We start from the raw sequence: 15253 nt of genomic DNA on the forward strand, positions 1-15253 counted from the left end.
CTATTGCAACCAACACTGCCCTCACCCATCTGGACAAAATACCTATGTAATAATGCTGTTCATTGACTACATACAGCTCAGGAATTCAACGCCATAGTCCCCCCCAAGCGCAGGACCCTGGGACTGAACACCTTCTGCAACTAGATCCTAGACTTCCTGACAGGACGCCCTCAGGCGGTTAGGGTGGGCAACAACACATCAGGGGTGTGTGCTTAGTCCCCTACTGCACTCTCTGTTCACCCACGACTGCAAGGCCACATAAATCAAACACAGGGCATGCGCCAGAATGAATCAGTTGGAATGGCCTTTGACTTCCATAGGTGGCACATTTTTTTTCACGGGACCTCCTATGTGTGCACAGGCTTACTTGCGGGTTCACCATTTTTTTAAATGGATGTAATAGTAAAGACCATAGGCAGTTTGTCACGATCGTCGTAAGAAGCGGACCAAAGCGCAGCGTGGTGTGAATGCATCATTTAATCGATGACGAAAAACACGAAGTAAACTGTACAATAAACAAATAACGACCGTGACGCTATCATAAGAACTGTGCTGACACAAGCAACTAACAGACAATCACCCACAAACAAACAGTGAAACCCAGGCTACCTAAGTATGATTCTCAATCAGAGACAACTAATGACACCTGCCTCTGATTGAGAACCATACTAGGCCGAAACATAGAAATCCCCAAATCATAGAAAAACAAACATAGACTGCCCACCCCAACTCACGCCCTGACCATACTAAATAATGACAAAACAAAGGAAATAAAGGTCAGAACGTGACACAGTTCCTGAGTTTCAAGTTTGTGGAAGCTTACAATTTAATTTACCATTTCAACCGATCTGTGTGCCAGTTATGATTATTTTTATATGCGTATTTTTGTGGAATAGTTTCATTTCAATAATAATGTTTCAAAATCATTGTCACATGGTTAATCATATAAATCTGAAGTCAAATGATAAAAATCAAAAAGTTAAAATTCAACTAAGCCGAGAGAACCAGCCTAATATGGACACATTGATACACTGTGGTCCATTGTTGGCTAAAGAAATAAAAGAATAGAACTCAGAGATACAGTGCCTTGCGAAAGTATTCGGCCCCCTTGAACTTTGCGACCTTTTGCCACATTTCAGGCTTCAAACATAAAGATATAAAACTGTATTTTTTTGTGAAGAATCAACAACAAGTGGGACACAATCATGAAGTGGAACGACATTTATTGGATATTTCAAACTTTTTTAACAAAGCAAAAACTGAAAAATTGGGCGTGCAAAATTATTCAGCCCCTTTACTTTCAGTGCAGCAAACTCTCTCCAGAAGTTCAGTGAGGATCTCTGAATGATCCAATGTTGACCTAAATGACTAATGATGATAAATACAATCCACCTGTGTGTAATCAAGTCTCCGTATAAATGCACCTGCACTGTGATAGTCTCAGAGGTCCGTTAAAAGCGCAGAGAGCATCATGAAGAACAAGGAACACACCAGGCAGGTCCGAGATACTGTTGTGAAGAAGTTTAAAGCCGGATTTGGATACAAAAAGATTTCCCAAGCTTTAAACATCCCAAGGAGCACTGTGCAAGCGATAATATTGAAATGGAAGGAGTATCAGACCACTGCAAATCTACCAAGACCTGGCCGTCCCTCTAAACTTTCAGCTCATACAAGGAGAAGACTGATCAGAGATGCAGCCAAGAGGCCCATGATCACTCTGGATGAACTGCAGAGATGGGAGGGAGACTCTGTCCATAGGACAACAATCAGTCGTATATTGCACAAATCTGGCCTTTATGGAAGAGTGGCAAGAAGAAAGCCATTTCTTAAAGATATCCATAAAAAGTGTTGTTTAAAGTTTGCCACAAGCCACCTGGGAGACACACCAAACATGTGGAAGAAGGTGCTCTGGTCAGATGAAACCAAAATTGAACTTTTTGGCAACAATGCAAAACGTTATGTTTGGCGTAAAAGCAACACAGATGAACACACTATCCCCACTGTCAAACATGGTGGTGGCAGCATCATGGTTTGGGCCTGCTTTTCTTCAGCAGGGACAGGGAAGATGGTTAAAATTGATGGGAAGATGGATGGAGCCAAATACAGGACCATTCTGGAAGAAAATCTGATGGAGTCTGCAAAAGACCTGAGACTGGGATGGAGATTTGTCTTCCAACAAGACAATGATCCAAAACATAAAGCAAAATCTACAATTGAATGGTTCAAAAATAAACATATCCAGGTGTTAGAATGGCCAAGTCAAAGTCCAGACCTGAATCCAATCGAGAATCTGTGGAAAGAACTGAAAACTGCTGTTCACAAATGCTCTCCATCCAACCTCACTGAGCTCGAGCTGTTTTGCAAGGAGGAATGGGAAAAAATGTCAGTCTCTCGATGTGCAAAACTGATAGAGACATACCCCAAGCGACTTACAGCTGTAATCGCAGCAAAAGGTGGCGCTACAAAGTATTAACTTAAGGGGGCTGAATAATTTTGCACGCCCAATTTTTCAGTTTTTGATTTGTTAAAAAAGTTTGAAATATCCAATAAATGTCGTTCTACTTCATGATTGTGTCCCACTTGTTGTTGATTCTTCACAAACAAATACAGTTTTATATCTTTATGTTTGAAGCCTGAAATGTGGCAAAAGGTCGCAAAGTTCAAGGGGGCCGAATACTTTCGCAAGGCACTGTAGCCTATGGCCAATGCAGCAGTAGGGCTATAACGTATATGGTCAACTAAGTTAAATTCAAAGGCCTAAAGCCAACAAATAAAAACAGTAGAAAATATTCTGGTTCTTTCAATCACATTCATCTCTCGACTCTGCCTGTCTACTTCCCTTTCTATCTGTCTTAACTGGAGCTATTGCTAGTGAAGTGCAACATTGTAATAAATATTCACTGGGTTTGCCGGAAGCTGTCGCTAGCAAATTTGACATTTTTATCAACTAGCCTATTCCGGGTGCTCAGAGTCTCCTGTGTCAGTGAGCTCAGGACTCAGGCTTATGACGTTTCCACTGGATATATCCCATACAAACAGCTAGTTTTGAAACTGCAGTAAAAAAAAGTGTTATTGTGGACGCAGTATTTGCAGCAATACTGCAGTTATAATGCACTCATGATATTTTGGTCTTTCCCACTGAGGTTTGGTGATTATCGAGGTCGGGAGTGTTGGCTAAGTCATCCTCCCTGGTCAAGTATTTTGAATGATTTTATTTAGACAGGAGTAATTATATAATTTTGGCGAAACATCCATTTAGTTTAGGTCAATCCAGCATCCTGACAGTGCACTGATCACCCGCTAACTATCTTTTCCAATTCTGACTCTTTTGGTCCAGACAGCATCAGATACGTTGTCTACACATACTGAGACAGAAGGGTGCCGTTTCCCTTGCTGGAATGCTTTAACAATGTCTGGTTTCTCTGTCCTGATAATGTTGAGGGAGTGTGTGCGCCTGAGCACGCACAGAAGTAGGCCTGCTGCATACAAAATTAGGAAAATTGCCATTTTTTTTATGTGATTCTTATTGAACTATTATTCAAAACAAATTCTTATTTACAATGAAGGCCTACCAAAAGGCAAAGGCCACCTGCCGGGACCGGGGCTGGGATAAAAAAAAAGAAGAAAAAAGGACAAAACACTACATAAAGAGAGACTAAGACAACAACACAGCACGGCAGCAACACAACATGGCAGGTGCACAACATGGTAGCAGCACAAAACATGGTACACACACTATTGGGCACAGATAACAGCACAAAGGGCAAGAAGGTAGAGACAACAATACATCACCGAAGCAGCCACAAGTGTTAGTAAGAGTGTGCATGATTGAGTCTTTGAATGAAGAGATAAAACTGTCCAGTTTGAGTGTTTTTTGCAGCTGGTTCCAGTTGCTAGCTGCAGCAAACTGAAAAGAGGGGTGACCCAGGGTTGTGTGTGTTTTGGGGACCTTTAACAGAATGCGACTGACAGAACGGGTGTTGTATGTAGTGGATGAAGGCTGCAGTAGGTATCTCAGATAATTGTATAAATAAGCATCAAACAGTGGGTCTTGCGATGGGTATACAGAGATGACCAGTATAGAGTGGAGTGATGTGTCCTATAAGGAGCATTGGTGGCAAATCTGATGGTAAAGAACATCTTGCCGCTCGAGAGCACCCTTACCTGCCGATCTATAAATTACGTCTCCGTAATCTAGCATGGTGGTCATTTCAATCAGGGTTAGTTTGACCCCTGGGGTGAAAAGAGAAGCGATTACGATAGAGTCTAGATTTAACCTTAGCCTGCAGCTAAGCTGATATGTGCTGATGTAACAGTATAACTTTAGACCGTCCACTCGCCCATACCCAGGCGCGAACCAGGGACCCTCTGCACACAGTCACCCACGAAGCATCGTTACCCATCGCTCCACAAAAGCCACGGCCCCTACTTCAAGGTCTCAGAGCAAGTGACGTCACCGATTGAAACGCTATTTAGCGCACACCACCACTAACTAGCTAGTCGTTTCACATCTGTTACACTGAGAGAAGGACATTGTACCATCTAGCCATACTCCCATGTACTAGTATGAGGCAATGTTTGATTTCTGGTTGTCATAACTCCCCATGTCCACCACTAATAAGATGAGCTTCTCAATAATGTTTTCTTCACCTCACACAGTAAATCAACAAAGTATGTTTGTTTTTTACATCCATTGGCAATGTTAGTTCCTCAGTATTTGAAAAATCTTTCCAACACCAAGCCTCGGTGTGAAAGAGCAAAATATATTGATCTGATGATTCCATATATCCAGAGAAAACTTCCTAAAAATAACAGCTGTCCTGAGCTCACTGGTGTGAGAAACTCAGAGTGCCCGGAATAGGCTAGTTGATACAATGTTGCAAGTTCGCTATAGTGACAAATTCAGGCTGGACCCAGTTGATGATTTTAAACAATGTTGCACTTCACTAGCAATAGCTCAAGTCAAGAAAGATAGAAAGGAAGTCAGACAGGTGGAGTAGAGAGATGAATGTGATTGAAAGAGACAGAATTTTCATCAGGGTATTTTATACTGTTTTTATTTTGTCGGCTTTAGGCTTTAGTTGAAGATTGATCACAGTGTATCAATGTGTCCATATAGCAGAGGTTGGTGCTCTTGCCTTAGATTCATTTTAACTTAGAGATTTTAATATTTTACTTCAGATTTGTATTATTAACCACGTGACAACGATTTTGAAAAAGGTAAATTGTATTATTGAAATGAAGTTGTTCCATGAAAATGCATATATAAAAATAATCATAACTGGCACTCAGATTGTTAGAAATGGTAGGATAAATTGTAAACTTCTCCAAACTTGAAATTCACGAGCTGCCTGGTCTTTACTACAACACCCATCAACAAAAAAAGTGAAAAGCGTGCCCGCCTATGGAAATCAACGGCTCATTCAACTGACTTGTTCTGGCCAGATATGGTCTACACATACTGAGACAGAGGGGCGCTGTTTCGCTCGGTCGGATACTTAAACTAAGATTGATGCGTCTTTCTTTTGGCGCGGTCAAATAAATTATCAATATTTAAATATTTTATTTGGATGGGCAAGAAGATACAGTAGGGCAGACAAGGCCCCCTAAGACCCACCCATAATGCATCATCAAGTTTGCTGACCACACAACAGTGGTAGGACTGCTCACAGATGATGATGATGATGAGACAGCCTATAGGGAGGAGGCCAGGACAACAACCTCTCCCTCAAAGTCAGCAAGACAAAGGAGTTGATTGTGGACTACACAAAACGGAGGGGCGAGCACACTCCCATCCACATCAATGGGGCTGTAGTGGAGCAAGTAGAGAGCTTCAAGTTCCTCGGTGTCCACATAAATAAGGAATTAACATGGTCCGCACACACCCACACAGTTGTGAAGAGGGCACGACAGCGTCTCTTCCAACCTCAGGAGGCTGAAAAGATTTGGCATGGGCCCTCAAATCCTTAAAAAGTTCTACAACTGCACCATTGAGATCATCTTGACTAGCTGCATCACCGCTTGGTATGGCTACTGCCTGTATATAGTCATGTTATTACATCATACCCCTGTACATCAACTCTGTACTGGTACTCCCTGTATATAGCCATGTTATTACATCATACCCCTGTACATCAACTCTGTACTGGTACTCCCAGTATATAGCCATGTTATTACATCATACCCCTGAACATCAACTTTGTACTGGTACTCCCTGTATATAGTCATGTTATTACCTCGTACCCCTGCACATCAACTATGTACTGGTACTCCCTGTATATAGTCATGTTATGTTTTACTCGTCAGTGTTATTCGTTATTCACTGTGTATTTATTCCTTGTCATTATTTCTATTTTTTAAATTTTTGTATCTTTAACTCTGCATTGTTGAAAAAGGACCCATAAGTTAGCATTTCACTGTTAGTCTACACTTGTTGTTTACGAAGTATTTGACAAATTCAATTTAATTGGATTTGAGGACCAGACTCTAGCCCTACCTGAACCTTTCCTTCCTGCTAGAGTTTAGAGTAGGGATGTGCGGCTGGTGGTCCGTGCTCCCCTTTTGATGGCAAATGTGGAAAAATGTGTGGAATTGCAGCACACTACACTGTAGCTTATAAATAGCAACATTTTCTCTACATTCCATGGCAAAATATGTAGGATTTTCGTGGCCCCCACCCCCATCAAAGTTGCTCATCCTTGATGTAGAGATTTCTACCCACAGAATTACACTGAACAAAAATATAAATGCAACAGTTTCATGCGACAGTTTCAAATATTTTACAGAGTTACAGTTCATATAAGGAAATCAATCAACTGAAATAAATGAATTAGCCTCTAATCTATGGATTTCACATGACTGAGATTACAGATATGCATCTGTTGGTCACAGATGCCTTAAAAAATGGTAGGTGCATGGATTAGAAAACCAGTTATCTGGTGTGACCGCCATTTGACTCATGTAGCGCGACACATCTCCTTCACATAGAGTTGATCAGGCTGTTGATTGTGGCCTGTGGAATGGTGTCCCACTCCTTTTGGCTGTGGGAAGTTGCTGAATATTGGCGGGAACTGGAACACACTGTCGTACACGTAGATTCAGAGCATACCAAACATGCTCAATGGGTGACATGTCTGGTGAGTATGCAGGCCATGGAAGAACTGGGACATGTTCAGCTTCCAGGAATTGTGTACAGATCCTTGTGACATGGGGCCAGGCATTATCATGCTGAAACATGAGCTGATGGCGGCAGATGAATGTCATGACAATGGGCCTCAGGATCTTGTCACGATATCTCTGTGCATTCATATTGCCATCAATAAAATGCAACCAGGATTCATCCATGAAGAGCACACTTCTCCAGCATGCCAGAAGCCATCGAAGGTGAGCATTTGCCCACTGAAGTCGGTTACAACGCCGAACTGCAGTCAGGTCAAGACTCTGGTGAAGAAGATGATAACGCAGATGATCTTCCCTGAGACGGTTTCTGACAGTTTGTGTAGAAATTCTTCAGTTGTGCAAAACCACAATTTCATCAGCTGCCCGGGTGGCTGGTCTCAGACGATTAGGTGAAGAAGTCGGATGTGGAGGTACTGGGCTGGCGTGATTACACGTGGTCTGCGGTTGTGAGGCCGGTTAGACGTACTGCCGAAATCTCTAAAATTACATTGGAGGCTGCTTATGGTAGTTAATGAACATTCAAATCTCTGGTAACAGCTCCAGTGTACATTCCTGCTGTCTGCATGCCAATTGCATGCTCCCTCAAAACTTGAGATATCTGGGGCATTGTGTTGTGGGACAAAACTGCACATTTTAAAGTGGCTTTTTATTGTTCCCAGCACAAGGTGCACCTGAGTAATGATTAATGCTGGTTAATCAGCTTCTTGATATGCCACACCTGTCAGGCGGATGGATTATCTTGGAAAAGGAGAAATGCTCACTAACAGGGATGTAAACAAATTCGCTTGCAGAATTTGAGAAAAATAAGCTTTTTGTTGTTGTTCATATGGAACATTTCTGGGATATTTTATTTCAGCTCATGAAACATGGGACCAACACTACATGTTGCATTTATATGTTGGTTCAGTATAGAATGAGAGTCTATTGCTTCTTTTGTGACAGTCTCTAACAAACACAAGACTGCACCTTTTGGAGATTGGACAGCACTGCCTGAAATGGCCTATGCATATTTTTACCATTAGCTTATAACATTACATTGTAAAACTTTTTGCTTGACACATTTTTGATTTGATGATGATGAGTGATTTTCACTGACAAATCGATGAGTCGGCAACACGGAAGTGACGTTTGATGCCATGCCATTGGTTGTTTCTTTGGTGACACATTTAAAATCCATTTGTCTACTCTCTTTAGCTACGGATATTGTTGAATCGTAAGTTATTTAGCTAAATATATTATATTATGTATCATTTTTGGTTATATAACATAACTAACGTTTTATGTAATAATTGTGTCATGATGAGTAAGCTATAGTAGCGCGCTAATAATCTCTAGCTAGCTAGACAACATAAATCTACAGTAGCTAGCTAGCTAACGGTAGCTAACTACATCACTCAGTATCTATCTACGTTTAACTGATGTAGGTCTGCTCCTGCTCTAATGAAAATATTTAGCTAACAACATAATGTGTTTCCCCCCTCTCACGAAGCCTACCAATGGATGGTTACAGTTTATCTATGCCTGGCCCTCACTCACCGGACTACCATGCCTCCCCAATGTCAGAACTCGCCAACTGCTTTACGGGACTCCGCGCCTTTCACACAGGGTAAAAGCTATTATCCTCGAACTACATTAGTTGGCTAATTGATTTCAAGTGTGGGTGGCTATCTGACACTCGAGGGAAAAGCTACCGGACATGTTTACATGGATTGTGAATAAGATTAGGCAAGGATTGAGAGTCCAAAATGCCTTGCAGAAATAAACCACACCCATGGCCTTTATACTACTATATTTACCCATGTGTATCTTATGCATTACTCAGTGACACTCCTCGGAGATGTCTGGACCTGTCCAACCTCAGCACTGGGAGTGTAGACGATGCTGCTGCACAGGGATCACCACACAAAGGTGAGCAATGCTTTTTACATACTGTAGGTATATTCATTCACAACAACAACAACAAAACAACCCAGGGGGACACCCCAAAGAAAAATCAGAGGCGACAATGGCAAGGCAAAACTCCCAAGGTAGAAACCTTGGGAGGAACCAGGCTCCTCTTGACTGGGTAGAAGTTCAGTGTGACTATTTTATCTATGCTGGTGTGCAATGCATATTCTCTCCACCAATTTAGCTAGGTACTGTTGCAGAGGCTTTTCAGTTTCAGCTACTTTTTGCACCATTTTTAATTTCAGTTGACACTGCTTTTAAACTTTTGTTTGTCTTTGATTGTCATTGCATTTTTGAGCTCATCGCAACATATTGTTTTCACTCCGTCCTCACCATTTTTATTTGCACATTATTTCCTGCTGGTTTGCAGACAAGCCTACTTCTCCAGTGGCCTTGGACTCTCCTGCACCAAGGTACCAGGCTTATTCCTCTCACCTTCAAGAACACTAACTTGAAGCCTGTGTTTAAAATAAAAATGCCATTTAGCAGACACTTTTATCCAAAGTGACTTAGTCATGCATGCACATATTTTACGTATGGGTGGCCCCGGGAGTTGAACCCACAAACCTGGCATTGCAAGCCCCGTGCTCCAAACATTCTGGAAACACAAATATAATTGTTATCATTTGTGGAGGGATGAGTACCTGCTCCCCATGGGCCCTGTGGATGACAGTGGTACTGTGTTGCTACCTGCATCATCCAAAGTAATGTTCTCCTTTGTTCCCTGGAACAGTCGCATGAAGACGTTGCAGTCCTTCCTGGTAAAGAACAGACTAGATTTACTTTCCATATCAATGGGTTTTGTATGATTATCTCAGTGTGAGTTTAATTAACACACTCTTTCTTCTGTCTCTTAGCCCAGATTGCTGTGTAGCAGTCCAAAGCTTCACCCCAGTGAACGTCCATTCAGTAACAAGGAGAATGTGAGCGGATGTATTTTCACATTCAGGGTTATTTATGATTAACTTATATTCACATGCAAATGCTGTCCAGTTTCTTCTACTACAATACCCTATTTCAATTGTGCCATCAGTGATTGCACCTCTCAAGGGCATATACTGTACAAGATTTTTGAAATCAATAAAGGGGGCAGGTAGCCAAGTGGTTAGAGCATTGGGCCAGTAAACGAAATTTGCTGGATCAAAACCCCAAGCTGATAAGGTAAAAATCTGTCATTCTGCCCCTTAACTAGGCAGTTAACCCACTCTTCCCCGGAAGGCTGTCATTGTAAATAAGAATTTGTTCTTAACGGACTTGCATAGTTAAATAAAAAGTGTCTAGTGACAGCTCAGTGCCCTTTGTGGCTTATTCAATTATGGCCACTAGATGACAGTATGTGATTGCTCAATTTTCTTCACTTCTTGCTCTTGTATAGCCATGTGACTTCCAGACCTAGAGCAACAGCACTATGCGGGAACATTCATTGGTAACATTGTGGGAGGCAACCTGTCTTTCTAGAGACTACCTCTTGTTGCATGTAACAGAGAATTGGATGTGTTTTTTGAGGACTTACTCAACGCATACTCTCTCTCACCTGAATTACAATTACTGCATTGCTGTGTTTTTTTTTTTAATGTTTAGGTGGCCCCAGGGCAGAGAGCGCAGGGCAAGCCAGAGTGTTTGCTGCCTGCTCCAGACTCCCAGCTCCAAGGTGACGGTGAGCCCTGTGCCCTGGGGAGCCCCATCTTCCCTGCACCTCCCTCCCGAACCCAGCACTCCCCAGGGGATGCAGATGGATTCATGGAAATCCTGGAGCAGGAAGCTGATGAGGTGATTTGGGTCTCATAGACGGACGTCTTTACCTCTGGTCCCATTCTGTTAATCCATGTCACAGAACGGTTCATGCAGCGAGGTCTGCACCAGTGTGACTCCTGCTCCTGTATTCAATGCACGGTTCAATCTCGGTTGCTACATCTTTAATGCTTCCTACTACTACTTATGTTTTTTTTCTGTCTTACAACATGACTCCTTTCTTTATTTTGAATATCTCCACTGCCCTGCCCTTTCCTCATGTCCATTCTCTCCCCCAGGGTTCTATTGCTGTTGCCATGTCATGTAGCATGGCACAGTTGCTGTCTGAACCCCTCATGAACCAGGAAGTTGATCTCTCCTCTGTAAGTCTCCTCTTCTCACATCCACAAACTTGCAGTTGGTTTGAACTTAACTTGGGTGCGAGGAGTAACAGGACATGTACCTTCACTAGGTTTCAGTGTGTCGCCAGGGGGGACGCCGTCTCTTCCGATCCCCTTCCATGCCAGAGCGGTTGGCACGTCCACTGAAACGCACCTCCACCTCCCCCTCCCCAGCCAACCCCCGGCCACTCAAACGACACTGCACCTTCTCCGCCGTCTCAGAGGAGGTGGGCCAGGGAGAGGGAGACCAAGGGGCTGGAATCAACAATGATAGGAAGGTAAGGGTGGGTCAGGAGTGCTACGCTGTATATTGGTAGGGGAGGAGGGTTGTGAAAGCAGTGGGAGGGAGGGAGGGAAGAGGGTTGGTGAGGGGGGGGGGGGTTGTGAAGGTAGGGGTGAGGGAAGGAGGGTTTTGAAGGGGTGGGGGTTGTGAAGGTAGAAGGGGTGGGGGTTGTGAAGGTAGAGGGGGGTTGGGAAGGGAGGGTTGTGAAGGTAGAGGGGGGTTGGGAAGGGAGGGTTGTGAAGGTAGGAGGGTTGTGAAGGGGTGGGGGAAGGAGGGTTGTGAAGGTAGTTTCTTTTCTGACTCGTATTCTGCTCACTAGCACCACCTGCATAAGAGGACCCACTCTTTGTGTGATGTGGAGCAGCATCTGGGTGGGGATGGGATCAATGCAGAACTCATTGGAGACTTCAGCAAGGTAGTATATTGAGACTACAACTAGTTATCCACACTAAAAACAGTTTCACAATCACATGGTCCTGTGAATTAAAATTACTGTTGCATTTTAGGTGCATGCCCTACCCACTGTGACAGGGAGACATCAAGGCTTGAAGTACATCACGGTTGACACAGTAAGCCCAATGATATGTAGTGTGCCAAACCGTGCATGTTACAGGAAGAGCAATTATATTAACAACAAAAAACGCAATTCTCTCATTGTCCCAGATGAGTGCTCTTCTGGAAAGGAAGTTCAGCTGTTTGGTTGAGTCTTTTGTTGTGGTGGACTGCCGCTACCCATATGAGTATCAGGGAGGACACATTAAGGTGAGAGATGAACAGAATAAGTCCCTGGACAGTTCTGACTTTTTATCTCAATGTGGGAGATGGTACTGAGTGTGTTCTTCTGAGGTAGTGTTATCCCTGACTTCACCTGCAGGGGGCGCTGAGCCTTCCCAACACAGACAAGGCAGTGGATCAATTGCTATCCCAGAGGCTAAAAGCCCACTCTCCTGATAAGAGGCTTGTGCTAGTGCTGCACTGTGAATTCTCCTCTGAAAGAGCACCCAGAACGTGAGACATGCAGACCTTTCAGTTGTGTGTGTGTGTGTGTGTGGTGTGAGTGAAATCAGCAGAAATTAGGCTTTTCTGCATGTATTCCATTTGAGATTAAGTCCTTCCTCATGAGTGTCCGTCTCACTCTGTAGGTGTCACCTCCTGCGGAGGGTGGACCGCAGTATGAACGAGTACCCAGCCCTGCACTACCCTGAGCTCTATGTCCTCAAGGGTGGCTACAGAGACTTCTACCACTCTCACCAGGTATGGACCTGACAATACAGAAATGGACTGTGGTCTGTTGGGCTAGGCTGTAGTCAGTTTATTTCTCACTCCCCTGGTCTCCTCTGTCTGTGTGTCTGTTAGGAGCACTGTGAGCCCCAGGCCTACTGCCCCATGCACCACGAGGACCACAGAGAGGAGCTTCTGCGGTGCCGCACACACAGCAGAGCCTTGGCCGAGGAGCGCCGCAGACGCCACCACATTCATACTCTCGTCAAACTCTGAGGCAGTCATGTTTGGGGGGGGGGGGGGGGTGCCAGGAGATGAACAGCAACTCAGAGGGACAGCTGAGTCAAAACGGTGACCTAGAGATTGTCAATTAAATTATCTTTGTCAAAAGAACATATGTGATAACAAATTGGCTTTTTGTTGTTTGATAGCTTTCCAAATATAACCTTTTTCATATGCTGCCATGGAAACTGTGCATATGATCACTGCTGCCTAGTTTTGTCTATTTTCTTTGGATGGCCATGAATAATAACAACACTGTCCATGCATATTCATTACTGCCTGCCAGTTGAACAGGATATGTAATCCACTAATCTCACTGTAGTATCTTTTAATTACAGTAGAGTCCACCGGTTAAGGGCTTTCATTTTTCAGCTTTTGATATGGTTTTAATTTCATTTCCACCTTGTAGAGCAGAAAGGGTGGCATTATTTCCAGTGTCAATCATGGATATATATTTGTATTATTATTGGGGATCATGAATCATGATTTTATTTTAACTGTTCTGAATAATACTTCTTTTTTTTTTACCAGGGTGAATGACCTTGGAGTTTAGGTTTAATGTTTGTTAAATAACTCCGTTTTTAATGTTTTGATTGTCAGGTAGTTGAAAATGTAATTGCTGCATTAACAATGATTTATAATTAAAAAAAACACACAACAAAATGTAACTATTTGAATGGGTATCATATGAAATGGTCCCTGGACTATAGAAACCATAACATAATAGAGAGAAATCTTGAGTGGTATTTTTGAAGAAGCTTTGTTGTGTGAATATGCTTAGTCCTGATCCCTCCCTGCCAGTGCTGCAGGTGTGTCTAGTTTGCAGCTGTGATTCCTCCCCCAACACAGCTGGGTTAACTCTATGCCCCTCTCTGTTAAAAGCTCCTCCCCCTCTTCTTTGCACAGCAGCTGTAATGCGGAACTGTGGGATTTCACAGGCCCCAGAAAGTGGGATCTGGCTATGCTGAAAGCGGATAGGGTGGGAATGGCCATGATTCAGACTTCAGACCTGTCCCAGGAGGAATGAAGTGGTGCTGGCTGTTGGAGTGGTGGGCCTTTTGGCAGTCAGAACTTTTTGTGGGTTTTTAATACCACCTATGGGGCTGCCTACATACTCCGATCCCTGATTGCTGCCAAAAGTCACTGGCAGCAACAACTGGCTAGGCAGTCAGAGGACGGCCTTGTTGAGTGGGGAGATGAGGATATTGGTGGAAAGGATTGTCAATTATGAAATCGCATGTTATCAACCTTTATTTCCAATTGGGGGTCTCAAGATGCAGCTTTCAAAAGCCACCTGCTCAACAAAATCATCCTGAAGGCTACCATGACTGTCTGTCTAATAGTGCTTTTTGGCATAGTGTAATGTATGGAATATACAAGCTGAGTTCCACTGAGCCAATGGATTTTGAGAGTTGCTTAATCCCTGGTCCACATGCCCTGCAGTCCAGAATGGAGCAGTAGGGAAAGGGAAGTGATTCATTCCATTTTATTAAAGTGGCATTATTACTGTGGCGGTGATGGAGAGATTAGTTGTCCATCAGCACAATATGCAGGAAGCCCAGTTGAAAAGCCCAACTGCTAACAGTGAGAGGAAATCCAACCTAATAGCTGACTACAATTTGCTATTTTTTTCTTTTTTTTCTGCAGGGTCTAATTACATTTCAATAGAGAAGGACATCATGTTTGTAATAATTGTAAGATGTAAGATTTTATTATGGCCTCTGCCAAGAGGTTCAAGCCCTGCTCTTTGCTGTTACACCTCAATCACTAGTTGAATGGTGGCAGTGGTGTGATTAATCATGTATGGTAGTTCCACCTCAAAAAGCACAAGAAAAAGTATTTACACACCCTTCATCTCAGATTGTTCTGAAATTGTTTCTGTTAGAAACCGATAAAGATTATCATTCCTGCAACATTTTTTTGTTGAAATATAACTTTCTCTGATAAATTAAGCTAATTCATTGTGCCCAAATTGGCCATTTTTAATTTATAGGATTCATATAATATTCAATTATTATAGTACCTAACATCTGATTTGGACCACACTTTTTTTCTAACAATGAGTTAGACAGTCCAGAAGAATCCAAAGAAATGGTCAAAAACCACCCATGGAATCTCCCATACCCCATGTCAATCACATCTCAAAAATGAATATATCGTCTCGGTTCTCTGTTTGGCAAGTAGTATAGAGCTGTGGCTCTGAGTGTTG

General features: G+C 42.9%; 1 protein-coding gene across 1 annotated transcript; it reads left to right on the forward strand.

Moving 5' to 3' along the window:
- Nucleotides 1-8337: 8337 nt before the first annotated feature.
- Nucleotides 8338-13157, forward strand: LOC139388429 (M-phase inducer phosphatase 1-B-like). The gene is made up of 15 exons (XM_071135084.1): nucleotides 8338-8392; nucleotides 8669-8785; nucleotides 9002-9087; nucleotides 9497-9539; nucleotides 9860-9887; nucleotides 9984-10049; nucleotides 10708-10896; nucleotides 11157-11240; nucleotides 11330-11536; nucleotides 11861-11956; nucleotides 12048-12110; nucleotides 12205-12303; nucleotides 12416-12549; nucleotides 12684-12795; nucleotides 12898-13157. The coding sequence occupies exons 2-15, from the start codon at nucleotides 8676-8678 to the stop codon at nucleotides 13036-13038; spliced, it is 1458 nt and encodes a 485-aa protein (XP_070991185.1). The 5' UTR covers nucleotides 8338-8392; nucleotides 8669-8675; the 3' UTR covers nucleotides 13039-13157.
- The last annotated feature ends 2096 nt before the right edge of the window (nucleotides 13158-15253 follow it).

Source organism: Oncorhynchus clarkii, chromosome 29 (genome assembly GCF_045791955.1).
Source record: "Oncorhynchus clarkii lewisi isolate Uvic-CL-2024 chromosome 29, UVic_Ocla_1.0, whole genome shotgun sequence".
In the NCBI taxonomy this organism is placed as follows: domain Eukaryota; kingdom Metazoa; phylum Chordata; class Actinopteri; order Salmoniformes; family Salmonidae; genus Oncorhynchus; species Oncorhynchus clarkii.